This window comes from Carettochelys insculpta, chromosome 4 (genome assembly GCF_033958435.1).
Source record: "Carettochelys insculpta isolate YL-2023 chromosome 4, ASM3395843v1, whole genome shotgun sequence".
Classification (NCBI taxonomy): Eukaryota; Metazoa; Chordata; order Testudines; family Carettochelyidae; genus Carettochelys; species Carettochelys insculpta.
In genome coordinates, this window is record NC_134140.1 from 128,674,774 (window position 1) to 128,701,669 (window position 26,896).

The following is a 26,896-nucleotide window of genomic DNA, read 5'->3' on the forward strand; positions in this document are numbered from 1 at the left end:
GCTGTGCAACAGTATCAACAGGATTATTATATTTTCTCTTCTGCACTCACAGCAGTAGTAAGTTTGGGAGTTTTTGGTAGTGGGACGGAATAACTGCGATTTTAGAATTCAGCCTTGATGGTCGATAGGGAGTAGTGACTGGTATTCCTCAGAGCAGAGTCTAAAAAAGTTGGGGCTCTGACTTCCCCTTTTTCTGTTTTTAGAGGTAGAGAACAGATTGGGTGGGAAGGTGGAGCAGCTGATATGTCTGCTTTCTGTTTGATGTATAGCTAAATAAGAGTTCATTCTCCAGGGCCATCAAAGCAGAACTGATTACAAAGCCTGGACTTTCCTTAAGGCCTAATTCAAAGGCAATTCAAGTCAGTGGGATCGATCAGGCTTTAAATTTCCCAAGAGTTAAAAAGAAAAAAAAAAGAAAAAAAACCCGATAAAACCCTACAAAAAACTGAAAATGTTTTGGAAAAAATTAGACTCACCACTGGTAGTGTGCTTTTGAAGAAACGCTCTGGGACAGTTCCTTTAATCAAGTAATGATCCATTGGAAAAGTCTGTCTTGATCCTTCTTACATCCTTTTCTTCCTCTTTGCTAAATGCACAAGGGAATTTCACATATTTTTTTTCTCTCCTTCTTACACCTTCAAACTCGCATTCATTGGTCAATCTTTATCTTGCTTCCACAAATGTTCATATACTTTCTTTAAGTGATTTTTAGGTCAGTAAATAAGAGTTCAGATGTCCTTCCTCTGAGAGGTAGAGTAAAGCAAAGGTCATGATCTGGTAAACTTTTCCTACTCGCACATGACCTACTCATGACCAACCAAGCAAAGGGTTGATCCATAAGGTAAGTGCTTATGCCAAGAGCAACCATCATGCATTTCCAAATTACAAATAGTTAAGCCATGCAGTCCAAACTACTATAAAAAATGACCTCCCAGTCATCCCCCCCACTAATAATTAACAAACTCTTTAATACACTAGAGAAAGACCAATTAACCCTAAAACACTTAGAAAACTGCATGTAAATTACTTGTAATATGTTTCCATAAACATTAAATGTAGGGCAATTACATAAAACACTAATTGCTGAAGTTTCATTAAACAACTCCAGGGAAAAGCTTGCTTAAATAATGCTTTAATTATGAGAACCCTGCTAATGGTTTCATGTTAATCAAAGCCACCCTGGCCTGTGTGAGTTTGAACAGGCTGAGGCAGCTCAAATCAGTTGTATTTTTAATATTGGAAGAAAAATAAAGGTGCTTCACCTTTTGTGCACTTTAAAACTTAATGTGGCTGTTCAGAGTAGCACAATACCTTTAGAAGGCAATATTAGGAATTAAAAACCAGGAAGAAAAAGGACAAAAATATTTTCTGGGCTTTGTTTCCAGTTAAGTGGGTGATACCCAGGGTTCTGATATGCAGACTTGATTGGACATCCACTTTGTGAATTATTTGTAGCTTTGCAGAATAGTGAATGTTGCAGAGCTAAATAAAACTTGACTACTGGTTGAGGTCTCTCTTATGGGTGAATAGTCTATAATTTTGGTGACTTGCTGCTTGGTCTATAAATTTATTCTGGCCTTACTTTTATGAATTGAAAAAAAGGGAGTCTGGCATCAAGCTCTGTGAGGAAGCTTGAAGTCGTTTAGCCTCATGCAAAATCCTTAATTCCCACCCCGCCTCCTTTTACTTCCTGGTGATCCAGTTCTCTCACTGGCTTCTTCCTTTTAATAGACTTAACACAAATGACAAGCAATAGTTTAATGTCTTCATTTTGCTTTTCCAATTATCTCATAGTGGTCTTAATTTCCACCTTACTTTCACTTGCTATCGTTCAGGGCTCTTTCTATTGTCTTGAACTTGGGTTGGCTTTCCATTTGGCAAAGAGTATCTTGAGTGGCTCAAATTACTCTTGAATTTTCCCTTCAACAATACCTCTCGCCCCTTTCTGGCTCCCTGTGCTGTTTCAGGGAGTGCATGCTTTCTCTGGCTCGTTCATGGTCTTGGGAGTAGACCTTCATGCTGAATCTATGGATTTATATTTTCTCATTTTTTATTTATTTATTTTTTTTAGGACCTTCTGACTAAGCTTTCTCACTTTCTGGAAGTATTCCTTTCTTAAGTTGAAAAATACACATTACTAATTTTTAGCAATAGTCTTCCTTTGTGGTTATTGAACTTAATTATAATGTGGACCCTTAATAAGGTCTAGTCTATGCTTAGTTTTACTGGTATAACAGAGTTGATTAGAAGTATGATGTTGGTTTGTTTTGTTTTAACTGGTAAGGTTAGACAGGTAAAAGCCTTTGCTTGTGTGGAAACAGTGCTTTACATGGGTCGAGCTTGTTTTTGTTTCCTGAGCGGTCATAACCTATACAGATCTGAACACTTTGGTGTAGTTATACTAGTATAACTGTACCCACACTAGGATTCTGCATGCTCTATCTATAGTAGCAAGCCCTCAGTGAAACGGCTGTTGTTAAAGTTTGTACCTTCTTGGTCTGGCGCCTTGAGACCTGAGCTGTCCTGAGCAAAGGATTTTGCCAGATCAGGGGAGGTTATGGCTCCTAGGCTCCCTTCTGTGCCCTCAGCCACCAGCTCAGGCCACTGAGCTCCACTTCAGATCCAGCAGGCCTCCTCGCCACTGGCTTCTCCCGTCCCAGCTGCAGCTCCCTTCCTGGCCTTCACCACCAGTTCACTGGCCACAGCCATGGCTCTCTCCACTGCCGTCTCTGGCTTCTTCTGCAGCCACTGTCTTCCCATCCATGGGCAAAGCATGTTGGGTACCGCTCCCTGGCCTCCCGCTGTGGCCTCCTGGCCCCAACCTCAGCCAATGCTCCCTGACTGCTGCTGGTCTGCCCAGGCCACAGAAAAGGCTTTGCTGCTGCTGTTAGCTCCCGGACCCAAGCTGCGGCTCCCTAGCTGCTGCCAATTTTCTGGCCCATACTGCAGCTGCAGAAGGCTACCCCAAGCTCATAGCCACCAGGCCTGCAGCTGGTTCCTGTTTCCAGTTCCTGGGGCTCTTTGGTCCAGCAACATATTGCCAAATCAGAGCATCAAAGATTTTAAGGTTCAGCCTGTACTTACTAAGCCAGTTACTGTGCTATGTTCAGCTTAGCCTGAAGTAACTTCTCCTTCATGCTGTAGGACCCCGGTAAAAAACTGCCTTGGGTGAATGTGAACACACCAGTCTAAGTGACCATCTTGACTGTTTGTGAGAGGTTTGCATTTCATCAGCAAAGGGATTTTTTTCAGTTTCATAGATGTCTTTCTTTTATCTCTCCACCTCGTCCTTCTCTCAAAGGTGCTTTTTTTGGTGCTGACATTTGCATCTATCCTGCTGTGTGAGGCCCTGCTGGTTTATCTCTCCGCTTCTCACTAATGAGTTCTGCCGGATCAGCCATCAATCAGATAGGTCAGCATCAAAATATCTTAAGCCCTTCCTCTGCATATGCCGGCAGCCGTTTTCCAAGTTATTGAGTCCACAAAGGCAGAGGTGTTTGGTACCTTGGGGGTTTGTTTATGGGAGACGTAGCGTGCAGTTCAGACAGTGGTAGAATCTGCTTCAGAGCAGCAGCACATCTGGAGGCACAATCATCCCCCGATCAAGCTCTTCAATAAACCAGCACGCTTGCTTTTTCCAGCTTCATCAAGTTCTTTGGCAGTTCTGGGGGTGCGGGAGATGGTGGTGCTGAGAACAAAGAATGGAGGTGGAATCTTGCATTTCACTCACTGTTGCGCGGGGAAACCAGTGAAGAGCTGAAGCCACAGAAATGTCCCCACGCTTTTGAGAGCAAGTGTAAATCCTGAACTTCTTTCTTTAAAGCCAGTTGGGAGTGATGTGCTGCTGGTGGTACTGAGAGGCTTAGGGGGGAAAAAAAAGAAAAGGGACGGTTATTAATTTTTGAAACCCCCAAAGCAGGAAGCATAGCACTTGAAGAGCGTCAGTGTCTCAGTAGGAGCTGCTGTTTGAGTGAAGGCAAGAAGGTGTTGTTTTTTTTTTAATTTGCTTTAACAGAGTGAAGGCAAAATATCCTTCAGTATCTCACCAGCCACCTCAATGGCCATCAGTGGTACTTGTGTTACCGTGGCTCAGTAGTCTATAGCAAATGGCTTAATACTGGAACTCACCAGCAAGTTGATCTTTATGGATTTTTAAGTAAGGAATGAAGGCAAAGTAGTGCTGCCAGGGCAGATCCAAATAAGCATCTTCAACACAGAGTTACAACAAGGAAGTATGGGGACCAATAACCTAATTCGTAACAATTAGCACTATAACTGCTACACATTTCTGTATGTCTCTGATTTTATTTTTCCTTCCCTGCATAGCACTTTAAGTGTGACAATGCTGCACTTTAGTGAAACCAAGCAGAAGAGCTAAATGGAAAACCATTCAGAGCCGTGGCCAGCGTTCACTGTTACTGCTCTCAATATATTTGCATTGATTATGGATGACGAAGTCACAATAAGCATGTTAAGGAATGGCTTGTTGTCCATCCACAGAACTGGATTTATGCATAAGTAAAGTCAGATACAGTTTAGGGCCTTAGATTATGAGTGGCCTTTAAAAACAAAAAAAATTACTAGAAGACGTCTTTTGGGTAATGCCATGGTCCTCTTAAACTTGCTATAACTTAGAGCAATAGTAGGCAAACTGCGGCCCTCAGGCTGTATGCACGCACACTGGGCTTCCACCTGTGTCCTTTGGAGCCCTGGCTGACTCCCACCTGCCACATATCTCTCCCTCGCAGGGCAACTGGAGCCCTGCACTTCCTAAGCCTGCCCCCTCCCTCCCAGTACTTTTGGAGTACCGCAAATCACCTGATCCAAGCTCTGTCACTATGCCGCCACCTCCTCCCTCCCAGAGCTGGAACGCTGCAGTCAGCTGTCTCCAAAAGTGTTGGGAGAGAAGGCAAAGAGCAGATAAGTGTGAGGCTCTGATATGCAAGAGGCATGTAGGGGCAGTGGGGGACAGATGGGGGCTGCAGGTAGAAGAACTCCAGTGGGCTGCAGGCTGCTACAGCCCACTGAGGTGTGGGATGGCCACTCATGTGAACCACCCATGGCTCCATTCCTGGCGTAGGGCCTCAGCATGTGTTAATTTGGCCCTGCCCATACATTTAGATTTGCAATGTGGTTTACCCTTTCATAGTTGCCTTTTCTGTTACGTGTTTCTGTCTGCTGGGATATAGCCTGATTCCCAGACATTGAGCACCTTCTTCATCATTTGCATCTGTGAAGAATAGGTGGAAAATGAAACTGCTCACACTGTACTAGCCTTCAGTGTCATCTTGCGCTTATAACTGGAAAAGCAAAGCAATTAGCTTAAGACTGAAGCTGGACGTCTTGAAAATGTGTATTCGGCAGCACGTTGTACGGATGTGAGACATGGGTGATAACGAAAGATTCGAAAAGAAGAACATTGGCATTCGAGAGGAGTTGTTATAGAAAGCTTCTGAGAATAGGATGGATGCAGAAGGTCACCAATGAGGAATTATATTGGAAGATACAGCCAAAAGAGAACCTGCTGCAGAACGTTATAAAACGGAAGCTACAACTATTTGGACATATTTGCAGGCTGAATGATGAATGAAAAATCAAGACCCTAGTATTCGGCATAATGGATGGCTCAAATAGGAGAGGCAGACTCCACGAAGAATGGTGCAGAGCTAGTCTAGAGAAACTAAGCCACTCTGCACGGGATAGGGAAAGATGGAAGGAAACGGTGAGAGAGGCATCAGACACCAATGGGCACTGAGCTCATGGTTATTGATGATGATGATGAAGGCAATGGAGTGTCAGTTCCACTGTGCTGATTCTCAGTCTCTGTGTTGCGTGCTGTCTTGCTGTCTCTCTGGAAACATGCATAAAATATACATGCATGCACGTGCGCACGCACACGCACACGCACAGAGCATAGTGAGTATGCTTATCAGTTCTGTAGATGATACCAAGCTGGGAAGGGTTGCAAGTGCTTTGGAGGATAGAATTATAATTCAATATAGTCTGCACAAACTGGTCTGAGTAAAAGAGGATGAAGTTCAATAAGGACAAATGCAAAGTATTCCTCTGAGGGAGGCACAATCCATTTCATGCATACAAAATGGACAGTGATCTCTAGGATGGAGTACTGCTTAAAGGGATCTAGAGGTCTAGTGGAACACAAGTTGAGTGTGAGTCAATGGTGTGACACTCTCATGCAAAAAAAATAAAATGCCAGCATGCTCCTGTGATTCTGGGCTCCATGAACAGGAGTGTTGAGAGCAAGACATGAGAAGTAATTCATCCACTTTGCTCTGCACTGATTAGGCCTTAATTGGAGTACTGTGTCCAAGTCTGGGCACCACCTCTTAGGGAAGATGTGTAGAAATTGGAGAGATTCCAGAGAAGAGCAACTAAAATGATTAAATATCTAGAAAATAGGACCTATGAAAAAAGATGAAAAGAATAGGGGTTTAGTTTGAAAAAGGGAAGGCTGAGAGGGGACAAGATAGCAGCTTTCAAGTACCTAAAAGGGTGTCAAGAAAGAGGGAGAAAAATTATCTTTAGCCTGTGAGGATAGAACAAAAAGCAGTGGACTTAGATTGTAGCAGGGGAGGTTTAGGTTGAACATTAGGAAAAATTTTCTAACTGACGGTGTAGCCAAACACTGGAATAAATTGCCTAGGGTGGGTATAGAATCTTCATCACTGGAGATATTTAACAGCAGGTTTGATAAATATCTAACTGGGGTGATGGTGCTTGGCCCTGCCTTAAGGGTAGGGGACTGGACTTGATGACATCTTGAGGTCCCTTCCCATTTTAGTATTCTATGCTTCTAGAGATATATATACACATAAAATACAGGTTGTTGAGCTTCCTCAGGGTTCCACATAGTGAGATGAAAGTGACATCCCTTTGCTGTGTTTTAAATTCCATCACACATCAGAATTTTCAAAACCTGCAGGATCTTCACGCATCGCACATAGTGATGCTGCTGTCAGACACAAGTAAAGATCTTGGAACCATTATACAGTAAACTCTTGTATCCTGTATTCAATCAACCGGAATTCTCAAACAACCGGCATTCTGTCCTGCATGGAGTCATGACGCCACTTCCCCTTCTTACTCTGCTGAAGAGCGCATCTGAGCCCTGAGCAATGCCCTGCCACAGAACAGATATGTGAACAGCAGCTTCTTGTGGGCCAGCCCGCTTAATATCCCCTCGGCTTCCTTCTGTGCTCTGTGCATGTGGCTGGCACCTTTGCTCTTCTGCCTGGTGCTCGCTGCCCAGACCAGCTCCCTGCATGTTGCAGCCATGCTTTAGCCTCACAAGTAGGTGGTGGAGCAGCAGTTCAGCAGGAGCCGGCGCGCTCTGTGGGTGGGTGGGTGGGTGGGTGGGGGCAGAGGCTGAATTTTATTATGGGAGGGGGCCCACTGACCTTCACCCATGTCTCCCCACCCAGCTGCCTTCTGTTATCCAGAATATTTGAACATCTGGCAACTTCCCAGTTCTGGGATTGCCAGATGTGAAACAGTTTGCTGTAAGTAATGAACAACATTCGTCTCTTTTGAGATGCCTGATGGTGGAGAGGTTTTATGCAACACATAAGCAATTGAAATACTAGGGAGGATAGGTGAGCAAAAGCACGAACGTTTGGGCTGTGTCTAGACTAGCCCCGAACTTCAAAGGGGGCATGGTAATTAGGGTGTCGGGAGTTTACTAATGAAGTGCTGCGGTGAATATGCAGCATTTCGTGAGTCAAAATTTCCCTGGCAGCAACTTTGAAGTGTGAAACTTCGAAGTGCTGGCTTGTGTGTAGCTGTGGGTTAGCCACAAGTACTTCGAAGTGCCCACGCTACCACAAAATTTTGAGGGTTAAAGGGACTTCAGTGTAGCATAGGCATTTCAAAGTACCTGTGGCTACACACAAGCCGGCACTTCGAAGTTTCACACTTCCAAGTTGCTGCCAGGGAGATTTTGAGTCGCGAAATGCTGCATATGCACGACAGCACTTCATTAGGAAACTCCCGACAGCCTAATTATCATGCCCCCCTTTGAAGTTTGGGGCTAGTCTACACACAGCCTTGGTGTAATAAACATTTAGTGCTCCTGGAAATGCATTTGGTGATGCAGAATAGGTCAGTTTCAGCAGGAAGTACTTAAAACGTTATGGAGTGAGGCCTCAACATATCTTAAAGATGTAGGAACAAAACTGAAAATTTTCCACGCTCTTGCAACTGGTTAAACAGTAGCTGACGAGGACTTCTGACGTGCTGAAGTGATCAGGGCCTACGTGGAGACTGATTGAACAGGACAAATAGACTGTGACGAGACTTGAGCTGATAGTGAGAGTCTCTGAGGGGTTTAATAGGCATAAAATTGTCTAATGAAGCCAGAGGGTTGGAGTTGGGGGTGTATGTGCGAGGAGGGGAAAGAGGCTGAAACTTGATATTCAGAGGGAAAGCCTGAAATGTCAGTCTCATCTGTGTGTGTTTCGGGGTTCTCTGACGCTTTCCTAACTACGTTTCAACCTTGGTAAAAATGTGTGAGTAGTGAATTGGGTTTCAACCTAGCAAAGCTGTGCCCACCTCACTCTCCAAGCATAAAGCCAGATTCTGAAATCAGTGGGACTGTTTGGGGAAGTGGCCTGAATTGGTGTGAGTGAAGGTATTGGAATATGCCCCTAAAGGGTTAACAAAACGCTCAGCTTGTCTCCAAGTAAACTGAAATGCTCTTTGTTTATTTAAAAGGAAGGGAGAGTGCGTTACTGACGAGATATTTCTGAACTCTGTTGTTCAGGCTGTCATCTTTCCACAGAGTTATTTCATTTGAGACAGTGGCAATATTAAAGCCCTTTGAATGGGAAGAGCAATAAAAACCCATGCAAAAGGAAAAATATTACTATTTGGTTCATTGTAAAAGTGGATTGGAAACTGGCTAATTGCCCAATTTCAGGGACTCCATTGTCTGCTAATATTGCATCTTGACATAACTTTCAGTGGGATGATCTAACTCCAAAATTATCTTAACTGCCACGTATCTTCAGTGAGATCCAGTGTCCAGGCACTGGTGGGTCAAATGGATTTATGTCATACAAGGATTTGTGATCTCCACTGTGTAATAATATATACAGTCTATAAAACAAAGAATGTGTTGGCTGCTGGTCTTGAACTCCAAAAACAGTAATGCCACAGGCATATTAAAGGCATCTGTCTTTCACCATGCAGAAGCTGAAACTTGATAAGTCTGGGGAAAAAAAGTGATAGGGAACGGAAATTTCCTAGCTGAACAGCAATTTGGAGACTGGTAATCACAGATTAGCATCTAAGTACAACATACACAAACCCATATCCATGTGAATTGGTGGAATGCCTGATTGTGTGCCATTGAAATCAGTGGGAGTTTTGCTATTGACTTCAGTGGGCCTAAGATCAAACCCATAATATATTAATTATTCACTCTGGTGTAGCTTGATAATTATGTGCATGCAAGAGGCTATTAATAATGCATCCTTTCTGATGCTCTTTGCAGCAGCCTACGCATACATGTTCTAATAGACACATTTCTAGGATCTCTATTAAATGGAAATGGTGAAGATGTTTATGTTTAGCGTTTCCCAGATCCATATCCATTTGTGAAAAGAATCCGCTCAAATCATAGATATCGGTGGTCTGCATTCTACTGGGAGCACTTGTCGTCTTAGTATGTCTGTCTTCCTGTCCCAGTCCTGACCAAACTTAAGTGCCCATAGAGGGGGTGAAGACTTGATCTCTGAGAGAAGTTGGTCTTTCTGTGGCTCTGAATCCCTGAGAGTGTGTGCTAATTGTGTGTGTTGGCAGCATGCTTTATTGGGAGGGTGAAACAGTTTCCTGAGAACTGCCTTGTTTACTGCTCATTAGTAGAAGCCATAGCATTAACTTGCCATCTATCACTTCAATGGTTGTCCTCCATGGAAACACAGAACCAAATAACTCTTTGAACCACAACCAAGTTTTGCATGGAATGTTCAGAGTTAGGCCTGCTGACGGTGTGGGAGGGTAGGGAAATGGGCCAATTGCCCCCAGGCCCCTTTGAAATGCTGCAGAGTGCTGTGCATCTCACCACAGGCAGCTCAGAAGGAGCGTGGGGTAGGGGAAGGGCTGACTGGCCCAAACCTGCCCCTTCTGCCTTTTGGCCCAGCTCCTTCTGGTACAGACAGCGGGGGCCCTCTCCCACCTTGCCCGAGGGCCCACAGTAGCTGTCAGCACCACTGACCAGAGTACAGGTCTCTGCTATTTTAACAAGAATGCCCTGGAAACCTATATTTTTTTACAAGTACAGCCATGTGTGGTGTATATATGCTTAATGTGGCTAAGAGGAGGTTCACTGGAGCTTTCTGTCATTTTTGGAACCATTAATTAGTATTTTATATCAGGCCACCTTTTCTGCAGGAATGCTATTACCAAAGGCCCTCAGTGGCTGCGTCGAGTGGAAGTATCTGTAATGAGAAAGACAGTGAAATTATCACAGGTCTTTTGTGGAGCAAATATCTTTTGTGGGTGAAAGTTATCTGTTAAATTGTTTTTAGTAGGAGGTAAAACTATTGTGGGACTTCGTGATGTCAGTAATTTAGAATCCATGTCTCACCACGTCCCTTTTGGCAAGGCGTTAAACTGAAGATGCCGGAAAAGATCACGCACATCATTGCTGGGACACTTTCTAAGCAAAAGTTGCCCGCAATTTATAAAATGCGTTCACAGAACCATAGAATCGTGGAACACTAGGACCTCAAGAAAGGGAAAGGGACCTCAAGATGTCATTGAGTTCAGTCCCTTGCTCTCATGGCAGGACAAAGTACCATCTCTAGACCATTTGTGATAGATGATGTGTAATCTGCTCTTAAATATCTGTGGTGATGGAGATTCCACAACCTCCCTTGGCAATTTATTCCAATGTTTTCAACCACTCTTATTGCTCCTTGAGTGTGGGGGAAACCCTTTTAAAAAATGTAAGTGATTTCCCGCCCCCCCCCCCCCCCATTCTCCAGTGATTATACTGTTCTAATACAAACCACAAAAACGCCAAGAACTGTGACCTGCTCCATTCTGCAAATGCTACCCTGATCTCTAAGACCCCAGCAAGAGTGGTTCTGTCTTGCACATCCTTGTTAATAATTCTAGATTCTGCAGGTGAGATGATGTCGCTCTTTCTGCGGAACGGGGTTGCAATGGTGAAAATGAGGAAAAAACTTGACTCTGCAATTAGAACATAGTTTATATTTCTCTTTATACTATGGGAGACGCAGAATGTACAAAGTGGCAAGTTACTTTTATCACTGGAGTCAGTTAGCGTGAAAGTGAACACTCATAAGGAAAAGCAGATTGGTTGATTTAAGAAGATGTCATTTTTTACATTTACGATGGGAGGGAACAAGTCCCACAGAGACAAGGTGGGTGCTTGAGAGGTTCATGAGACCGTGGTGCTACCCCTGCTCTTCTGGCTTTGTAAATCATGCATGACAGAGAACAGGCCCTAAGAAGGTTAGGAAGCTGGTGGTTTGAGGAGGAGAACAAAGCAAATACATTTGGAGCATCTCCCTGGAGGGAACTTCCATCCAGTAGATATTCACCCCCAATACTATGGGGAGTACAGTGAACTCCCAAGGTGAGACTTAAGAAGTCCTGACTGGTACAGGGCCCTGGTCAGAAGTGAGGAACTGGGGGTCTACGCTGGAGCCACCCAGCGTGTGTAACTGGGTAGTGTCAGGTTCTCCCACCCTCTGGGACAAAAAGCAGTGGCGACTTATTTACATGCATCTCACTTTCCACAGCAGAGTTATACTTGAATACAAATGATCTGCCCAGCTATCCAGAGAAGTGAGTTTAATCCCCTAAAATTGTGAATGCCTTAATTATTGATGAATTAATGGGGGCTGTTCTGAGCAATGACTCTCAGGCACCCCTAATCTGGCCCTAAACTAGCCGCTAATTTCAAAGTAAATTCTGAGCTGTCTTGGTGCCTCCCAGTGTTTGTAGGATGGTGAGGAGAGCTACAGACATACAGGCTTTCTTGTGTACCAGGCAGGAGAAGTGAGGGAAGCTCCTAATGACAGTAGACAATAGCGGCACTGACATTGATGTTGTAAATTTAGCTACTGCTAATATGAAGTTGTGGTGCTAGACTGCGTCTCTGTGTATCCCAGCTCTTGGAGCTTTCTTTGTGTTGATGGAAATTGATTTTGCCTTTGGGAACCTGAGGGTATAAATTGTACTCCTGGTTGGCCTGAGATGAACTAGGGGAAACTGCTGATGTGTTCACTCTCTTTAGTAAGTGATTTACTTTATAAGCCACCCCCAATGTGGGGGAGGGAAGGGGGATTTTTTTTAAAAAATAACATGAATGACATGTCTCTCTCAAATGTTGCAGTGCATCTTTTTTTACCATCTGCAATTAATACTTTAATTCCTTGGATGCGGAGAGAAAAATCTATCCATCAGATTATGGATTAATGTTTTCTCAAAGGCTTATGTCCGTCAATCGTCAGGTTGTTTCGCGGGTGAGATAGCAATAATCTCCTCCCCTTCTCTCCTCTCTGTCTCCTCCCCCTGCCCCCAGGCCAGGGCTTCTGAAAACCACCAGCTGTTTGGCTGGTTAATGGTGCTAGTTTCATCCGCTTCTAAATTGGATGGACAAGGTAGAACCGAAGGGGAAGGGAAAGGACTTATAAAGCATGGATGAGAGTGGCATTCAAAGATCAGACAGAAGGAGGGCTTCAGAGTTCAGCCTGGAGGTTAATTGCACTTTGGGACTCGGACTGTCCGGGGTATACTGAGTACATGCTGTTTACTCAGGAGATTAAGATGAAAATATGTTCTCCTTGCTCAAGAGAGCATATAAACAACCCATAAATGGCCCATTAACCTAAAAACTGCACTAGAGAGCATGTGGTAAAGTAAGTCATAGGAGACCTGTGACCCAGCAAATTCCTTAATTGGATTGTGGACCTTTTCATCTTCTGCTAAATGGAGCTAATTTGAAATGAGCAAAGACGAAAAAGAAAAGAAAAAAGGGAAAGAGACTTGGAAGGTCTCGTGTAATGTGTAGCTACAGTGTTCTGAGGCTGGATTTAACTATGAGTAATTTGTAATCCTTTCTGTAAAACAATTCCGGGTGAATGATGATGTGGCAGTGAAAATTTTCTAGTGGAATGTGGAGTTATGATGTGGTTGTAATAAGATATAAAGGTGATCAAGTGCCCTCTCCTCTAAATGATTTAATGATGGAAATCTCTGTCTTCTGTGCAGAAGATAGCTTAGAACTTTAAGGCAGCTGCTTGTTCACTTATTTTTAAAATGTTTAACACTCCTAACTCTTGTAAACCCAAATAAAAGATGAAGTAGTGGGAGCAAAGCAAACCGTTCTTTGTGGTCTTCTGGGTGGCCTAACCAAATGATATGACTTAGAGTTCAAAAAGGAAAGGAAACATCTGTATCTTGTCTCATATATTCTATGACTGATGGAACAAACCAATGTAGGTCTTATTTTTGAGAGGAGGTGGGAACTCAGTCAAGCATATTAACATTGTAGAAAACAGTTATACACTTGGGTTACAGAACAGGCTTCAAGATTATGTACCTTGAGGGAAACTGAATCTCTAGGACTGGTGCTGAGCCTTGGGACTGGCTAGAGGGTTTGGTCTTTGTCCATGAAGCATGTGTTAGAAGTGCATGGCTCATTATTGGGTGGGGCTGCTCCTCACATTCCTGAAGAGGTCACCCAAAAGAGAAGCAACATCTCAAAAGAGCGAAGGGGGAGGAGGCAGAGAGAAGACAAATGATGCATTTACAGGGCCGGTTTTGGAGCCACATTCATTTACAGTGGCCCAAAATTTTGGTCTGTAATCTAAAAATATATTCTTGTCAATAAGCACTTATAGCTGTTGCATTCAGCGAGAGAGTGAGGAAGATAGTGCCTTTGTATTGTCTTCTAGGGTTGCTTTTAACTTTTCTCTAAAGCCTGTTGTCTTCATGGTAAACTGAAAAAATGGCAGTGCCCTAAAAAAGAAACCAAGCCCTAACCCAAACTGCAGTCCACCTAATGGGACTATATAGTGTTAAGACACATTCAGAGAATGACTTCTCCAGAGCTATTAGTGTATGAAATGAGAAGATATTAAGGGAAAACTGTACAAACCAGTTGAATGCTCAATGCCGATGGCTTGATATTGGATCCTGAATGATGATTTAGCTCACAGTAGATCTTTGGGATTTTTCTTTGAATCCCCTCTTTGTAACTTGTCACACTAGACTTTAGTTCCATATTTTTAAAACTTAGTTATTCAAAGGCAGGTAGGCACCCAGTTCCCATTGAAAGTCTGGAGTAAGTGTGCATCTATGCCTTTGAAAATCTCCACATAAAACTACACTTGTTTAACCCTCCCCCCATTGCACCCCCTGTCCCCACTTTTCAAAGAAGACGAGAAGCTTTAAGCAAAGGTTCAAGTGCAATGGCATATTAGAGGTAAAGTTCAAAACACCATCCCCACCTCATTCTGGTCTGCCTTAGTGTTAGCTGGATTTTGAATTGTGCATGTTGGCCTATGAGGGTCTGATGTGACTATTTTAGAACTGTAGTTTAGGTGCTAATAGTCAGCAAATGATTGCATCCACATTTGGTGGCTCTTTGACTTCCAGCTACTTGTGCTTCAGTTACAGTGATTAACTGTGCAATTCAGTGTCTATTTGCTATGAGAAACAAATGCAATTGGTTCTCTGTCCCTTAAATATTGAGTCTGTTCTGGTATGGTTATGATCTGAGGAAGTGAGTCTGTCCCATGAAAGTTCCTCACCTAATAAATTATTTCATTAGTCTTTTAAAGTGCTATGTGACTGCTGGTTTGTTTTTAGGGAGTGGGTTAGATGAAGTTAAAAGTAAACAGTGGGACATTCCTTTCGTTTTTCACTAACAACTTTTGGGGGGTACCATTTGACCATTCAAACTATTTTTTTTTTAAACTAACGCCTCAATATTTCTATATCAAATACAATTCACACTGTGTTTACCAAGGAAGAAACTGAGTGGAACAAGTACTGAGTATGATGAACAGCCTTTGGTGTGAAGAGACGCCAAATGAGTATAGATCCCATGAGTGTTGGTGTTGTGCTCAGTTGGGATATTTTTCAAAAGTGCCCGTCTGATTAGCTTGGTTCCTAAATGCTGACTAACTTTTGAAAATGGGTCCTAGGCTTCTAAGTCATTTAGGCCTGGTCTACCCTGAGAAATTAGGCTGGTTTAACTGTGTTGCTCACGGGTATGAAATATATATTAAAATCAACTGAGTGATGCAGTTAAACCAGTCTCCAGCCCCCCCGCTCCCCTCTCAGTGCAGACGGTGCTAGGCTGACAGAAGAATTGTCATGTCAGCTTTGCTGCTGTTTTTTCAAGGTCGTGGAGTACCTCTGTCAATGGGAGAACCCTTCCAATTCTTCTAGGCAGCATCTCTCTTGAAGCTGGGCCACTGTTGCATTTTAAGGGTATGCTTTCACTGCCTGGAAAATCAACCCTGACCAAGTCAATCCTCTGGGGTTCGATTTCACGCAGCTAGCATTGATGCATGAAATTGAATTATCAGGGGTTGACAGTCAAGCCCCTGTACTTCTCAGTCTGCCAAGGAATAATAGAGTTCGATGGAAGAGTTTCTCCCGTTGACCTACCTCATCGAGGAAGGTCAGGTAAGTCAATTCCAGCTGCGCAATTGCCATAGCTGGTATTGTGTATCTACGATTGACTTTAAAGACTGGAGTAGACCTGGCCGAATTGTGGACAAGCCCTAAGGCACTTCTGAAAGTTTTACTCAAGGTAACTGTTAGCAGGGCTTGTTCAGAGTTTCACACAAAAAAATCTTTCACAGCCCAAGAATGTGATTTCCATGTATGCTAAGGCCCTTTACCTTACCAAAGGGCTGTGTAAAGTGATATTACTGGCTGTGTCTACACGGGCACAAATCTTCAAAATAGCCATATTTTGAAGATTACTAATAAAGCGCGGAATTGAATATTCAGCGCCTCATTAGCATTAGGATGCTTCCGGCCACGGCGCTTCAAAAGCGCACGGCTACATGGGGGGGTCCTTTTCGAAAGGACCCTGCACCTTTCAAAATCCCCTTATTCCGATCAGTGAGCGGGACAAGAGGATTTTGAAAGGTATGGCTGGGTCTTTTCGAAAAGGACCCCTGTGTAGCTGAGGCGAGCTCCACGCTTTCAAAAGCAGCACTTTAGAAGCGCCACAGCTGGAAGCATCCTAGTGCTAATGAGGCGCTGAATATTCAATTCAGCACCTCATTAGTAATCTTCAAAATGGCCATTAGCATGGCCATTTCGAAGATTTGTGCCTGTGTAGACACACCCACTGTGAATGAGAATCGGACATTAAGTTACTAGGGCAAAAATTCATTCTGGCTACATCTACACTACACAGATCTTTTGAAAAAAGCCCCTCCAGAAGATCGCTTCCAAAAGAACTTATTTCGAAAGAGTGCGTCCACACAGTCCCTGCTGTTTTGAAAGAACAGGCCAGGGATTGAAAAATCAGGACCCATGAGGAGTGCCCTTTCAGGGAGGGGAAGAATGGCCTGCAGATCATCTATGCACATTTTCTTTCTAAAGAAGCTTTCAAAAGGGTGTGCTCTTCCTGAAACAGGAAAGGAAGAGTGATTTTCGAAAGCAGCACTGCATTCTTTCGTTTTACTTTTGGAAGGATGCTTTTTGTCTCAGTGCTCCATGGGATCTTTCAAAAGAGCCCTCTCCTTTCAAAAAATATTTTGAAAGAACTTGCTAGTGTCGATGCAGCCTCTGAGAAATATTCACAGGCTGCAGTAGTACTGGGAGTTGGCCGTAGTGCTGACAGTACTTATAAAAAAAAAAAAAAAAAAAAGAAAAAAAGTGGACCTTTTTTATTTTTGCAAAATATACATAATGGTGCTAGGGAAATATCGTGGGTTTTTTATTATAAAAATATAGCCACTTTAGTTTAAAGCTGTAGCTGCAAATGAAAAGTAAGTGCATTAAGGCCCTCTTTTGCTTCATAGTGTGTGGAAATCATAAAAGGTCTTTCTTTAGTGCGGGGGGCGGGGGCAGGAATTATTCTTTCCGTTAGAAGTTCAGATCTACATTGGGGAACTCTTGGTACCTGGAGAAGTGGTATTTCTATAGGAAAAGACAAGGAAACTTGAAATACTAACAGGGAAGGATTTTGTTCCTTGGTTTGTTTATTTAGGCATTGTAACAAATTTATAAATTCTTGCCATGTAAATACGAGAAATAAAACCATCAATACAAGTTACTTTTTCTTTAAAGAGACCTTATACAGGGAGAATAGTCATCAAGCCTTTTCTTTTTAATAGGATGTTACCAGATGACAGAGGGAGCCTCCTTACAAAACCTATAATACATTGTTTCTAGTAATCAAGTAGCACTTTAAAAATGAACAAAATAATTTATTAGATGACGAGCTTTCGTGGGGCAGACCCACTTCTTCAGATCTGGAGATATCTGAAGCAGTGAGTCTGCCCCACGGAAGCTCATCACCTAATCAATTATTTTGTTAGTCTTTAAAGTGCTACATGACTGCTGGTTTGTTCTGTTAGAACACAGACTAACACGGCTACCTCTCTGTTACTGTTTCTAGTAATACTGAGTAAAATCCAAAGATGTATATATTCAACAGACCAGAACTGTCTATCAAATGTTAACATTCCAAAGCATTTAGATACATGTAGTGGTATTTTTCCAGGTCAACCTACTTGGAGTCTAGAATAAGAGATCACCAGATATCTAAGTATCTGTCTTCTGTCTCTTTTGTTGGATACATAATTGTGTGTTTAATTTTTCCATAATCACAGCCTCCCATATTTCTGAACCATTCTTACATGGGAGAGGGGAGGAGTTTTTAAACTGTTCAGAATCTCTACTCTGTAAACTTCTATTTGACTTGAATTCTGCATAAACACTAAGCAGAAAGGATATTTTTAAGATTTAACCCCTCCCCACTCCTTCATTTGAAAGTGTGAGGATGTGCAAAATCTTTTGTCTCAAGCAGTCCCTAGTAGAACTACAAGGAATGACTAGACTTGACATGTCTGACAATTTAAAAAAAAAATAGGGAAAAGCCCTTTCTGTCTCTTAAAAATCAGAAACAAGACCATCACCTGTACTTTAGACCCTCTTTATACACAAGAAAGAAGAAAAAAAGAGCAGAGACCACTGTTTTAAAAATCCATGGCAGGTTATGCTTAGAGACCATCGAAACATGAGGTTTTTGTCACAGAGGTTATAGTTAGACCTGTAAAATACCTAAAGTGAAGCTTTAAGTCCTTTTATTACGAGGATAAGATAGTAACTCTTTCCCCCACCCTCAACTGGTGAGAATTCCAGTTAATTTTTCCTTAGCTAACAGGTCAAAAGGAGTTCCACCGAACTTTCAATTACCTGCCGCTGCACGAGGCCATATGGTGAAATGAGTTTTCTTTTCCTTGAGTGGACAATATTTTACTTGGGGGCTGTTTTTTTCCAGGGCATCGATGCCTGACTAAATACATTCAGGCACAGTCTTCATGTAAAGACCAGGGAAACTTTTTTTTTTTTTTTTTGTTAAATATTCCTTTGGCTTGTAATGAGTCTAGGAGGGTTACAAATTGGCTTGCAAGCCAATGAAAAAGCTGAATACATCCAAAGGAGGGCAGGGAGAAGCTGGCAGTGGGATTCTGCTGCTTTTCTTATGTTGTATGCCCCAAAATGGTTTGGCTTAAACTGGTTTTCTGTCCTATAAAGAGAGGGTTGGAAGACCTCAGCTGATTAGAGTACTAGAGGTCTTTGTCACGAACTGTAGAACAACCTGGTTTTGAGCTTAATCTCTCTCTTTTTCTTTTTTTTTTCTTAAGGGGCTGTGAGTTGTTGTAATAGTTAGGGACTGAAGGAAGAGGCAAGTCTTCCTGAACTTTACTCCCAGCTTGAAGTTTTCTGAAGTAAGTGGGAGAAGAGGGAAGAGAGGGAACTAGACAGAGCAAACTGCAATGTCAAATGAAAAAGGCAACCCCGAGAAAAAGCTAAATGGATATGGGGAGAAAGGGAAAGAGCAGAGCCGCACGTCCCTGATCATCCTTCAGGCTGTTAACCGCAGTATTTTCACCTCTGCAGTCTCCCCTGCTGCTGAGCGGATCCGCTTCATTTTGGGTGAGGAAGATGACAGCCCTGCGCCCCCTCAGCTCTTCACAGAACTGGACGAGCTTCTGGCAGTTGAGGGACAAGAGATGGAGTGGAAGGAGACAGCCAGGTGAGATGCAACTGCTTGGAAACCTGTCTTGGGGTAAAGTCCTAGAGTAACATCCCCAGTGGGGGGTTGGTTCAGACACTCCATGAAGTGGTTGTCCTCTCAAATTCAATGAGCCCCTTTCATAAGGAAGACCATAGTGATTTCTTCCAGCTTTATTTACATCTTCTCTACAAGCAATAGAAGAGCTAGTGTACTGGATTTGTTTAAATTAATAGTTTATCCACAGCCAGACAGGTACTCGGTGCTTTGCAAGGCACTAACTCATGCTGACCAAAACTGGGTGCCTGAAGTTAAGCTTTTAAAGTCTCATTGAAGCTACTTCTGTATTGGTGCCTAAACAGATATTTAGGAGCCCTGTTTCAGATACAATTTCAAAAACTTCAGTCTCGGTCTTTGTCTAATAAAGACATTAATTTTAAGCAACTAAAAGCACCCAAATATTTTTAGCCAGTTTTTCTTCAGGGTATTTGCTAGAATTGATGAAACATTTTGATTTTTCTGGCTTTACTTTGTATTCTGTACACTGGTATTAATTCGGAATCTTCATGCTTTGTGTGAGGGTCCATGCAAATTGATTTTTTGACCAACAAATAAATTATGTTAGAATGGTGTCAAAAAATAATGAATTCTGATACCCAAAACTAATTTAGCTGGTAGTACTAGTTGTTTGTAATAGCTTGTATTTAGTATCTCAGGCTTGCTAGGTTGAAATTGTTTTGTACAGTGACAATAACTTTTGGTCTTGAAATTTCATCTCGACTGTGCCATGTGAGAAGCTGCATGAAGTATTAGACTTGCATATTCAACTACTAAACAGAGAATTTCTGAGTAAATACTTCCCAGGGCTTTCCCCTCTCCCATACCCTTTTTAAATATTAGCTTTTCATTTTCCTTTGTAACTCTGCTAAGCTCTCTCTCCACCTTCCAGTCTTAAAGGTCTCTGACCATGTTCTCCTTAGTCCCTATTATTTGGTTACCTTAATTGTCATTTTAATGAGCCGCTTTATCTTGTCTCCTTGTCTTCCTGTTCAGTCTTCTGTAGAGTCTGTTTGAAGACTCTTCACCCTTTACACTTTTATAATTCTTATTTATTGGTCTTGCTCTCCTCTCTGTATTGCTTTCCCCTTTATCATTAGTTAAGTGCAGTATTTGTAACTTGTGTGCATTATACCTCTGATTTCTATAGCCGTTTATTCTTTCCACTGACTATACCACTTTTCCCCATAGAAGATTTAATCATATAACAGTTCATCCATTTTCCTTCTTGTATCTGAAATTTCTGTCCTACGTAGAGAAGTGTATGTGCCTTCTAGTGTGAAAATAGGCTGGGGTTTTCTCTTAACTTTACAAATATTACCAGTTTTAGTCTGCTCTTTCATTCTATTTGTAAAGAGAAAGGCAGGGTGCACCTGATGAGGAGCTGTCAGTATGAAGTTGATTCTTCTAGCGGATAAAAGACAGTGTTTAATTTTTTTTATGGAATGCGCCCCCCCCCCCAGAACAAAGTAAAATGCATGTCAGCTACATCTTATCTTAGAGATCACCAAACATCTGTACCTCCTTGAAGAGTACTTGCCCCAGCTGTCACTTATCCCTACTTGAAGGCTTCTTTGAAATTAACTTCAGAGGATGGACTCTTCACTTTGCTTTGTCAAGGCACTGTGTAATGAACAGGAGCAGTTTTCCTTTGCTTAAAAGCATAAAGTATTTAGTGTCACCATGTTTTGTTAGAACTGCTAGATAAGATTCTTCATGTGAGCATCCCCCTTTAATGGTGATACTATATGTAGCTTACGTTGCTGAACTCAAGTCATGTTTGAGCCACTGCTAAAACTGCGTGCTCGACAGTCTGTTTGTTCAGAATAGGCTTTTATTTTGCAGTGGATATCTGTACTATGTAAAGTTCATTTTTTTTGTCAATGTTTCTTTTGACACAATTTAATCTTGCAAAGCAAAATCTATCCTAAATAGGGTTCCCTGTAAGCGGAGCACTTGGGTGGCCATCCAGGAGAAATTTACGTGCCACGTAGCTGATTAACAGAGCACATACAGTTTTTACCGATAGTGCACATCCACACACGCCTTGCTACATGTATCAACATTTATTCTGAACATGGATGGAAAAAATTGAAGGGAACATTGACCCTAAGTTGCAGAGTAGCAGTTTCTGCAAGACCTATCAGGTAGGATCAGCCAACTCTGCACTCTGGCTGGTATGGGTTCTGGACAAGCCACATCTCACCACCATTTACTGTATGGTATTAATCCTCAAAAGAGGATTGCATTGACAGTCTCCCCATTGGAACAGATCATTTGTAATCAGGAGCTATAGCAAATTGTGCTGCTGTCCCCAAAAGGCCTTACCTGCATAAAAACAATTGATAAAGGTCATCAGAAATTTCTAGCAGCTGTTGAAAAGATCTGAATAGAAGGTACTTTGTAGAAGAGTTTATGGTGTCCTTGGCTGCTTTAGCAAATGTTGGCATCGGGTTCATTGGGAGCAATAAGACAGGTGGACAGCGCTATTCTGAGTCTAATCTAACTCTGCTAGTAGCATGTCTAGCCAGTCCAAGCCTTAGGATGACCCTGGCAGAGGACTCCCATGTGCCTTTGGGCTGGCTCCTAGTTGAGTTCCAGTTGAGTTCAGCCATTGCTGGCGATAGAAACTTTTTGAGAGATGTCCCTAAATTAACCAAGGTTCACCAGGGAAAATGTGAGCTCATCAGAGCCATGCTGTAACAGCAAAAGTGTGGAGTGTTAAAAGGAACTGTTAAAGGTTTGGGTCATTAGCTGTTTTTGTTATTCGACTCTCATTCTAATGAACTCAGGTGTTTAATTTCACAGGGGTTGTGCTTCCAGGCAAACTTCTTTGCATTTCAGCAGTAGTTCAAGGACATATTGTGAATGGGCAGCAAAATCAAAAGGCCTAAAACCTTACTAGCAGGCTGAGACTTCCAGTTAAATCTCTGGATCCTCTCCACTACCCTGAGGCTCTAGCCTACTGTACTGATGTCTGTCGTACCAAAATTCTGGTCCTGTGATCGTGCTGAAAAGACATGAAATGGTTTTGTGGTCTTTGGAATTGTTTTTATTGCGTTCATTGCTCTTCTGGTGAGCTATGTCAAGCAGAGTATTACCTCCCTTCAGTACGTTCCTGGCCTTGTGATAGACTGTCCAAGAACAGTACACAAAAGGATCAGTGATGAAAAATTGGGCTTCAGCCACTTCTTGCGGATACTAAAAAGAATTTCATTCCCTGCTGGGCCTACTAACCAGTAGTGAGTGACATTAAAACATGCTGCATATTGAACAGGCTCCTTGATTCTCGAACGAGTTTTAGAATATAATGAACTGGTTTTGGAAGCATGTAAATGCATTAGCATAATTTTTTTTCTAAATTAGCAGCAGCTGGCTGTTTGAACCTGCACTGGGGACTTCAGAGGGATTTTGAATGCAGCAATATCTAAACCTGGGATGTTGATTCCTAGGAAGCATAACTGATGTTACTGTGAACTAGTCAACATCTCCAAAGCTTGTGTTTTGGATAGGAGTTAGTTCAGTGGAGCCACAGCAGTGAAGCCAAGTTTGTAGAGGCTGTGGGGGGGGAGGGGAATTCAAGTACTAGTTCTAGCAACCTCTTGTCTTGAATTGGTTTGCTACGCTACTTTCATAGATGCTCTCTCTTTCAAAACCCAGGAGAGCCCCACAATACTGAATTCACATGACAGTAAATATTAACGTGTACATGTATGGTAGACCCTCATCATCCCCTTCACAAGAGCGATCGTGAGGTGGGTCCTGGATCCCCTCTCCAGTTCTGCCTGCTGTAGTGTTGGGCTCAGAGTTCCACCACCACCAAGACTGGGTGGGTGAGGGAGGGAGTGAGGCTGACAGGTGGCTCTGGGTTGGAGGAGCACTCTGCTTCAGGCCAGAGGGTCTCTTCACCACCTGCTGTAATGAATTCCTGAGTATACGGAAGAGATGGCTTGGATGCCCAGAGCTCATCGTGGCGAGGGAGTACAACAGTAGTACTCGCATACATCTCCCCTTTTGAAGTCCTTCCTTGGTCCAAGAACGTTTCCTTTGCTCTACCATCTGCAAATGCAATTTTCTGCCTTTGGCCTCCTCTGTGAAAGCAAGGTTATTCATCCAAATGAGTCTGACATCTAAAATAACTTCCAGACTGGTGTTCAGAGGCTTGTGGGATCAGGGCCCTGCGTTATTTTTTTAGTACAAGTAGGTTTTGTGTCCCAAGCTGCATGAGCAGCTTTTAATTACGCCTTTGAGACTTCAGATCAAAATACAAATAGATAACAGTAAAGATAAATATCAGCTTTATGGAACATACTTGTGCTGTACGGGTATCTGCTCAGTACTAGCGGAACTGTCAGCTTTTTGCTCCAGAATGCAATGGTTTTGTTTTATAACCCTGACAAGCTCTTCCCATGGATATCCTAAGAAGTGTGGAATCCTGCCCACGATATTACTTAAGAGAATGCAGCTCAACAGTTATTACCTGCAGTACTGAGATGGCTGACTTATTTAGAATAACAAAGTTACAAAAATTATACGAGGACCAAATCTTATTGGGTAGCAGTCTTTCATGTTTTCTTGCTCTGATGGGGCTTTAATTTGGTGATTGTTTTTAAATGTACTAGTGCTAACTACAAGCATGAGCCCTGATCAATCACTTAATTGACTCAGGCAACTTACCTGTCCTTCTGGGCTTTTGAACACTAGCCTCCAATTTAGGGGCTGCAGTTATTTGTAAAATTAAGTTACCTTTTAGAATCACTTTTGCCCCTGAATGAGAGCTAAACTTGACTTTTTAAAATGTACGTCAGTCAAGATTTTTATTTTTCTGCTGACCTCTGTTCATTCATTCATACCCTCAGCAAACAAAGCCAGGTGAATTGGTAGAAATTTAAGAGCTCTCTGATATGAGGGAATGTTAAGGGTAAATACCGGAATGTATAATTAATAAGACATTCTTTAAACATATCAGAAGTCAGAGATATGGTAGGTCCATTGGACTACCTGGGTGTAAAGAGGATAATAAAGATGTGGCAGAGAAGCTAAATGGTTTCTTTACACCATTCTTCATCCCTCCAGGATATTGTGTGTGATACCTATTGGATTGAAGTGTCAAAAGAAGAGGAATTGGAACTGATTGCTAAACTAAATGTTTGGATTGTGAAACAGAATGTGTGCAGGAAAATCTATTCAGTTTTAGGAGCACACTAAATATAGCAGTTAGCAGTTCAAACACTTAAAAAAATAAGTTGAAGCTTACTTTATCAAAGCTAAACATGGCAGATTATATGGAGAAAAACAAATAAAAACCAAGCCCAAATCAAACAAGGGAAAGTGCTTTATTGTGAATTAGACACCTTCCACAAAAATGTCAAGGCCTTTTTACTAGGCAGACTTTGTGTTCGTGCAGGGTTAAATTCAGTACATCTGTTCAGCTGGGATTTTCTGTGGAACTCAAAGGAGTGAAATGCTCATGTCTCTTTGATGTTGAAAGGGATATAGATATGTTTCCATGGAAGATGCACACCTGTCTCAGGTGCCCATTGGAAATCCCAGCCTCTAAACCGAACAGTACTTGCTCAGTACTTTCAAACCAAAATCACATTTCCTCGGGGTAAAAAGACTTTACAAGTCTCAAAATAGAGTTATCTAGCCAAGAAACACCTGAGTTTTATTTACCAATTGTTCCACCCTCCACTAATGTAATTTCAGTGGGGTAAATAATTTATTTAACAGTTACCTGAGTTTCATTATGCTTAAATGTGGAGCTCTTGTTTGTAAAAATGCCCTATTATTAGACACCATAAAGGTGTGTCAAGTTAGGCGCTACATTGAAGGAGCGTGCAGAGAGTCTACACGTTTTCCCTTACTTTGAAGTTAACTTTGAACTAGGGAGCCCAACTTCAAAGTCCTTACTCCATTCCCGGAAATGGAGTAGTGTCCTATTTTGAAGGTAAGTTGGGTATGTGTAGAAGCTCAACTTCAAAGTCTGTTACAGTGTCTGAACTTTGGTGTGTTAGGTGCCTAAATTCAAGTGACAGTATTTCCAGTGCTATTGATAATGCGTTGCGCATTGGGGAATCTGGGGACTCTGTGCCTCTTAAAATCAAGTGACTTTCATCTAGGTGGCCCACTGTGGGTTAGGTGCAGGCTTCCCTCTATTTTTCCTTCCATCTATGGGCAGAATAAATTTTGTGATGTACACCAAGGCATACGAGGATGTTGTACGTCAAAGTTATTTTTGTAGAGTAGACATGACCTAAATGTTTATTTTTCACAATCTGTTAAAGTAATATCCAGGAATGGCTTACATTTAAGCATCTCAGAGAGGTATGTGTACAAGTCTGTAGCTTCACAAAAACAAACACAAACAAACAGCCCTATAGCACTTTAAAGACTAATAATTTTTATTTATTGGGTAATGAGCTTTTGTGGGTAAGACTGCGTTTATACTTACCTGGAAGATCAACGGCTGCTACGCGATTTTAGGTATGCCAATTGCTTACCTAAAATCGACTTTACAGCGGTTGACTTCCTTGGTGGTCTTCGCAGCAGAAGGTCAACAGGAGCTCTCCTACCATTGACCTCCCTTAGTCCTTGTGGCTTGTGAGGAGTTATGAGTTCGACGTTGACCCTTGAAAAGTGCTGCTTTGTGCATGCATGAAATGGCACCCCAGAAGATTGACCTTGAGTGGTCAATCTTCCCCAGCCGTACAGATGTACCCTAAGGTCCATTTCTGAAGCATGTTCTATTCTGAGAATTGATTATATAAAAATATCTTCCTTCCTCATAGTTCCCTTTGAGTGTAGTCATATCTGCTTTCTTTAGAGAGAATTTTATTTTCATGCATTCCTTGTTCTTTTGCTAGCACTTGTAGTTTTAATATGACTGAGGAAGAGAACTGAATTTCTTCCTCCTTCTACCGCCTTGGAATTGTTTGCCAAGTTCCAGTCAGTCGCACTTGTTCAAACCAATTGACCACATTAGTGGCTAGGCGGGGTTGTTGAGGGCAGAATTTAACTTGCAAAACTTCTGTTACTTGTGTTTGAAGAGGGAAAGAACCCATCTGGCTATTGGCTGCATTAAGCCTTAGCCTGCTGATCATACTCTTTTGGTATGATCTGCTATATTTAGTCACAATAGTGAAAATTGAAGCTATTTAATTTTCTTTGCTTTGGAAGGTTTAGGTCTGATGCTTTAATGTTGTTATGCCATGGTTTTAGATGTGTAAATAATGTTTTACGTGAGGTGGTATTTAACCTTTGCTCTAATCTGCCAAAGAGATGAGCTTGCAGATTTTTTTAGGAAAATGTCTTTGAATCATTAAACAGCAAGATACAGAATGTGGAAAACTAAACGTCTTTCAGTTATGAAAGGCTTCAAGCAATTTTCTGTTGGATGTTTCAGACGAGCTAGTGAGAATATACTGTTGTCTTTATTAGTAAGTTTCAATTGACTGTACATAGCTGTCTTGCACATACTATTTTGAGCAATAATGTGCCAGAGAGACACTAAAGTGGAGGTTCTGTGTTTCTTAGCCCAATGGACAGATTCCACATCAGGAATGAAAAGAC

The 26,896-nt window shown here is 42.1% G+C and overlaps 1 protein-coding gene across 8 annotated transcripts in view; it reads left to right on the forward strand.

Annotated features, from left to right (window-relative positions):
• Positions 1-26,896, forward strand: part of SLC4A4 (solute carrier family 4 member 4) — a 245,757-nt gene that overhangs the window by 92,251 nt on the left and 126,610 nt on the right. For 6 of the 8 annotated variants that reach the window (XM_074993785.1, XM_074993788.1, XM_074993786.1 and 3 more), the window contains one exon: positions 19,153-19,288. In XM_074993785.1, the coding sequence (XP_074849886.1) occupies positions 19,153-19,288 (136 nt within the window). Of the gene's footprint in view, positions 1-18,705; positions 18,754-18,839; positions 18,981-19,152; positions 19,289-26,896 lie in introns of those variants that run through there. The other 2 variants (XM_074993790.1, XM_074993791.1) reach the window with 2 other exon arrangements.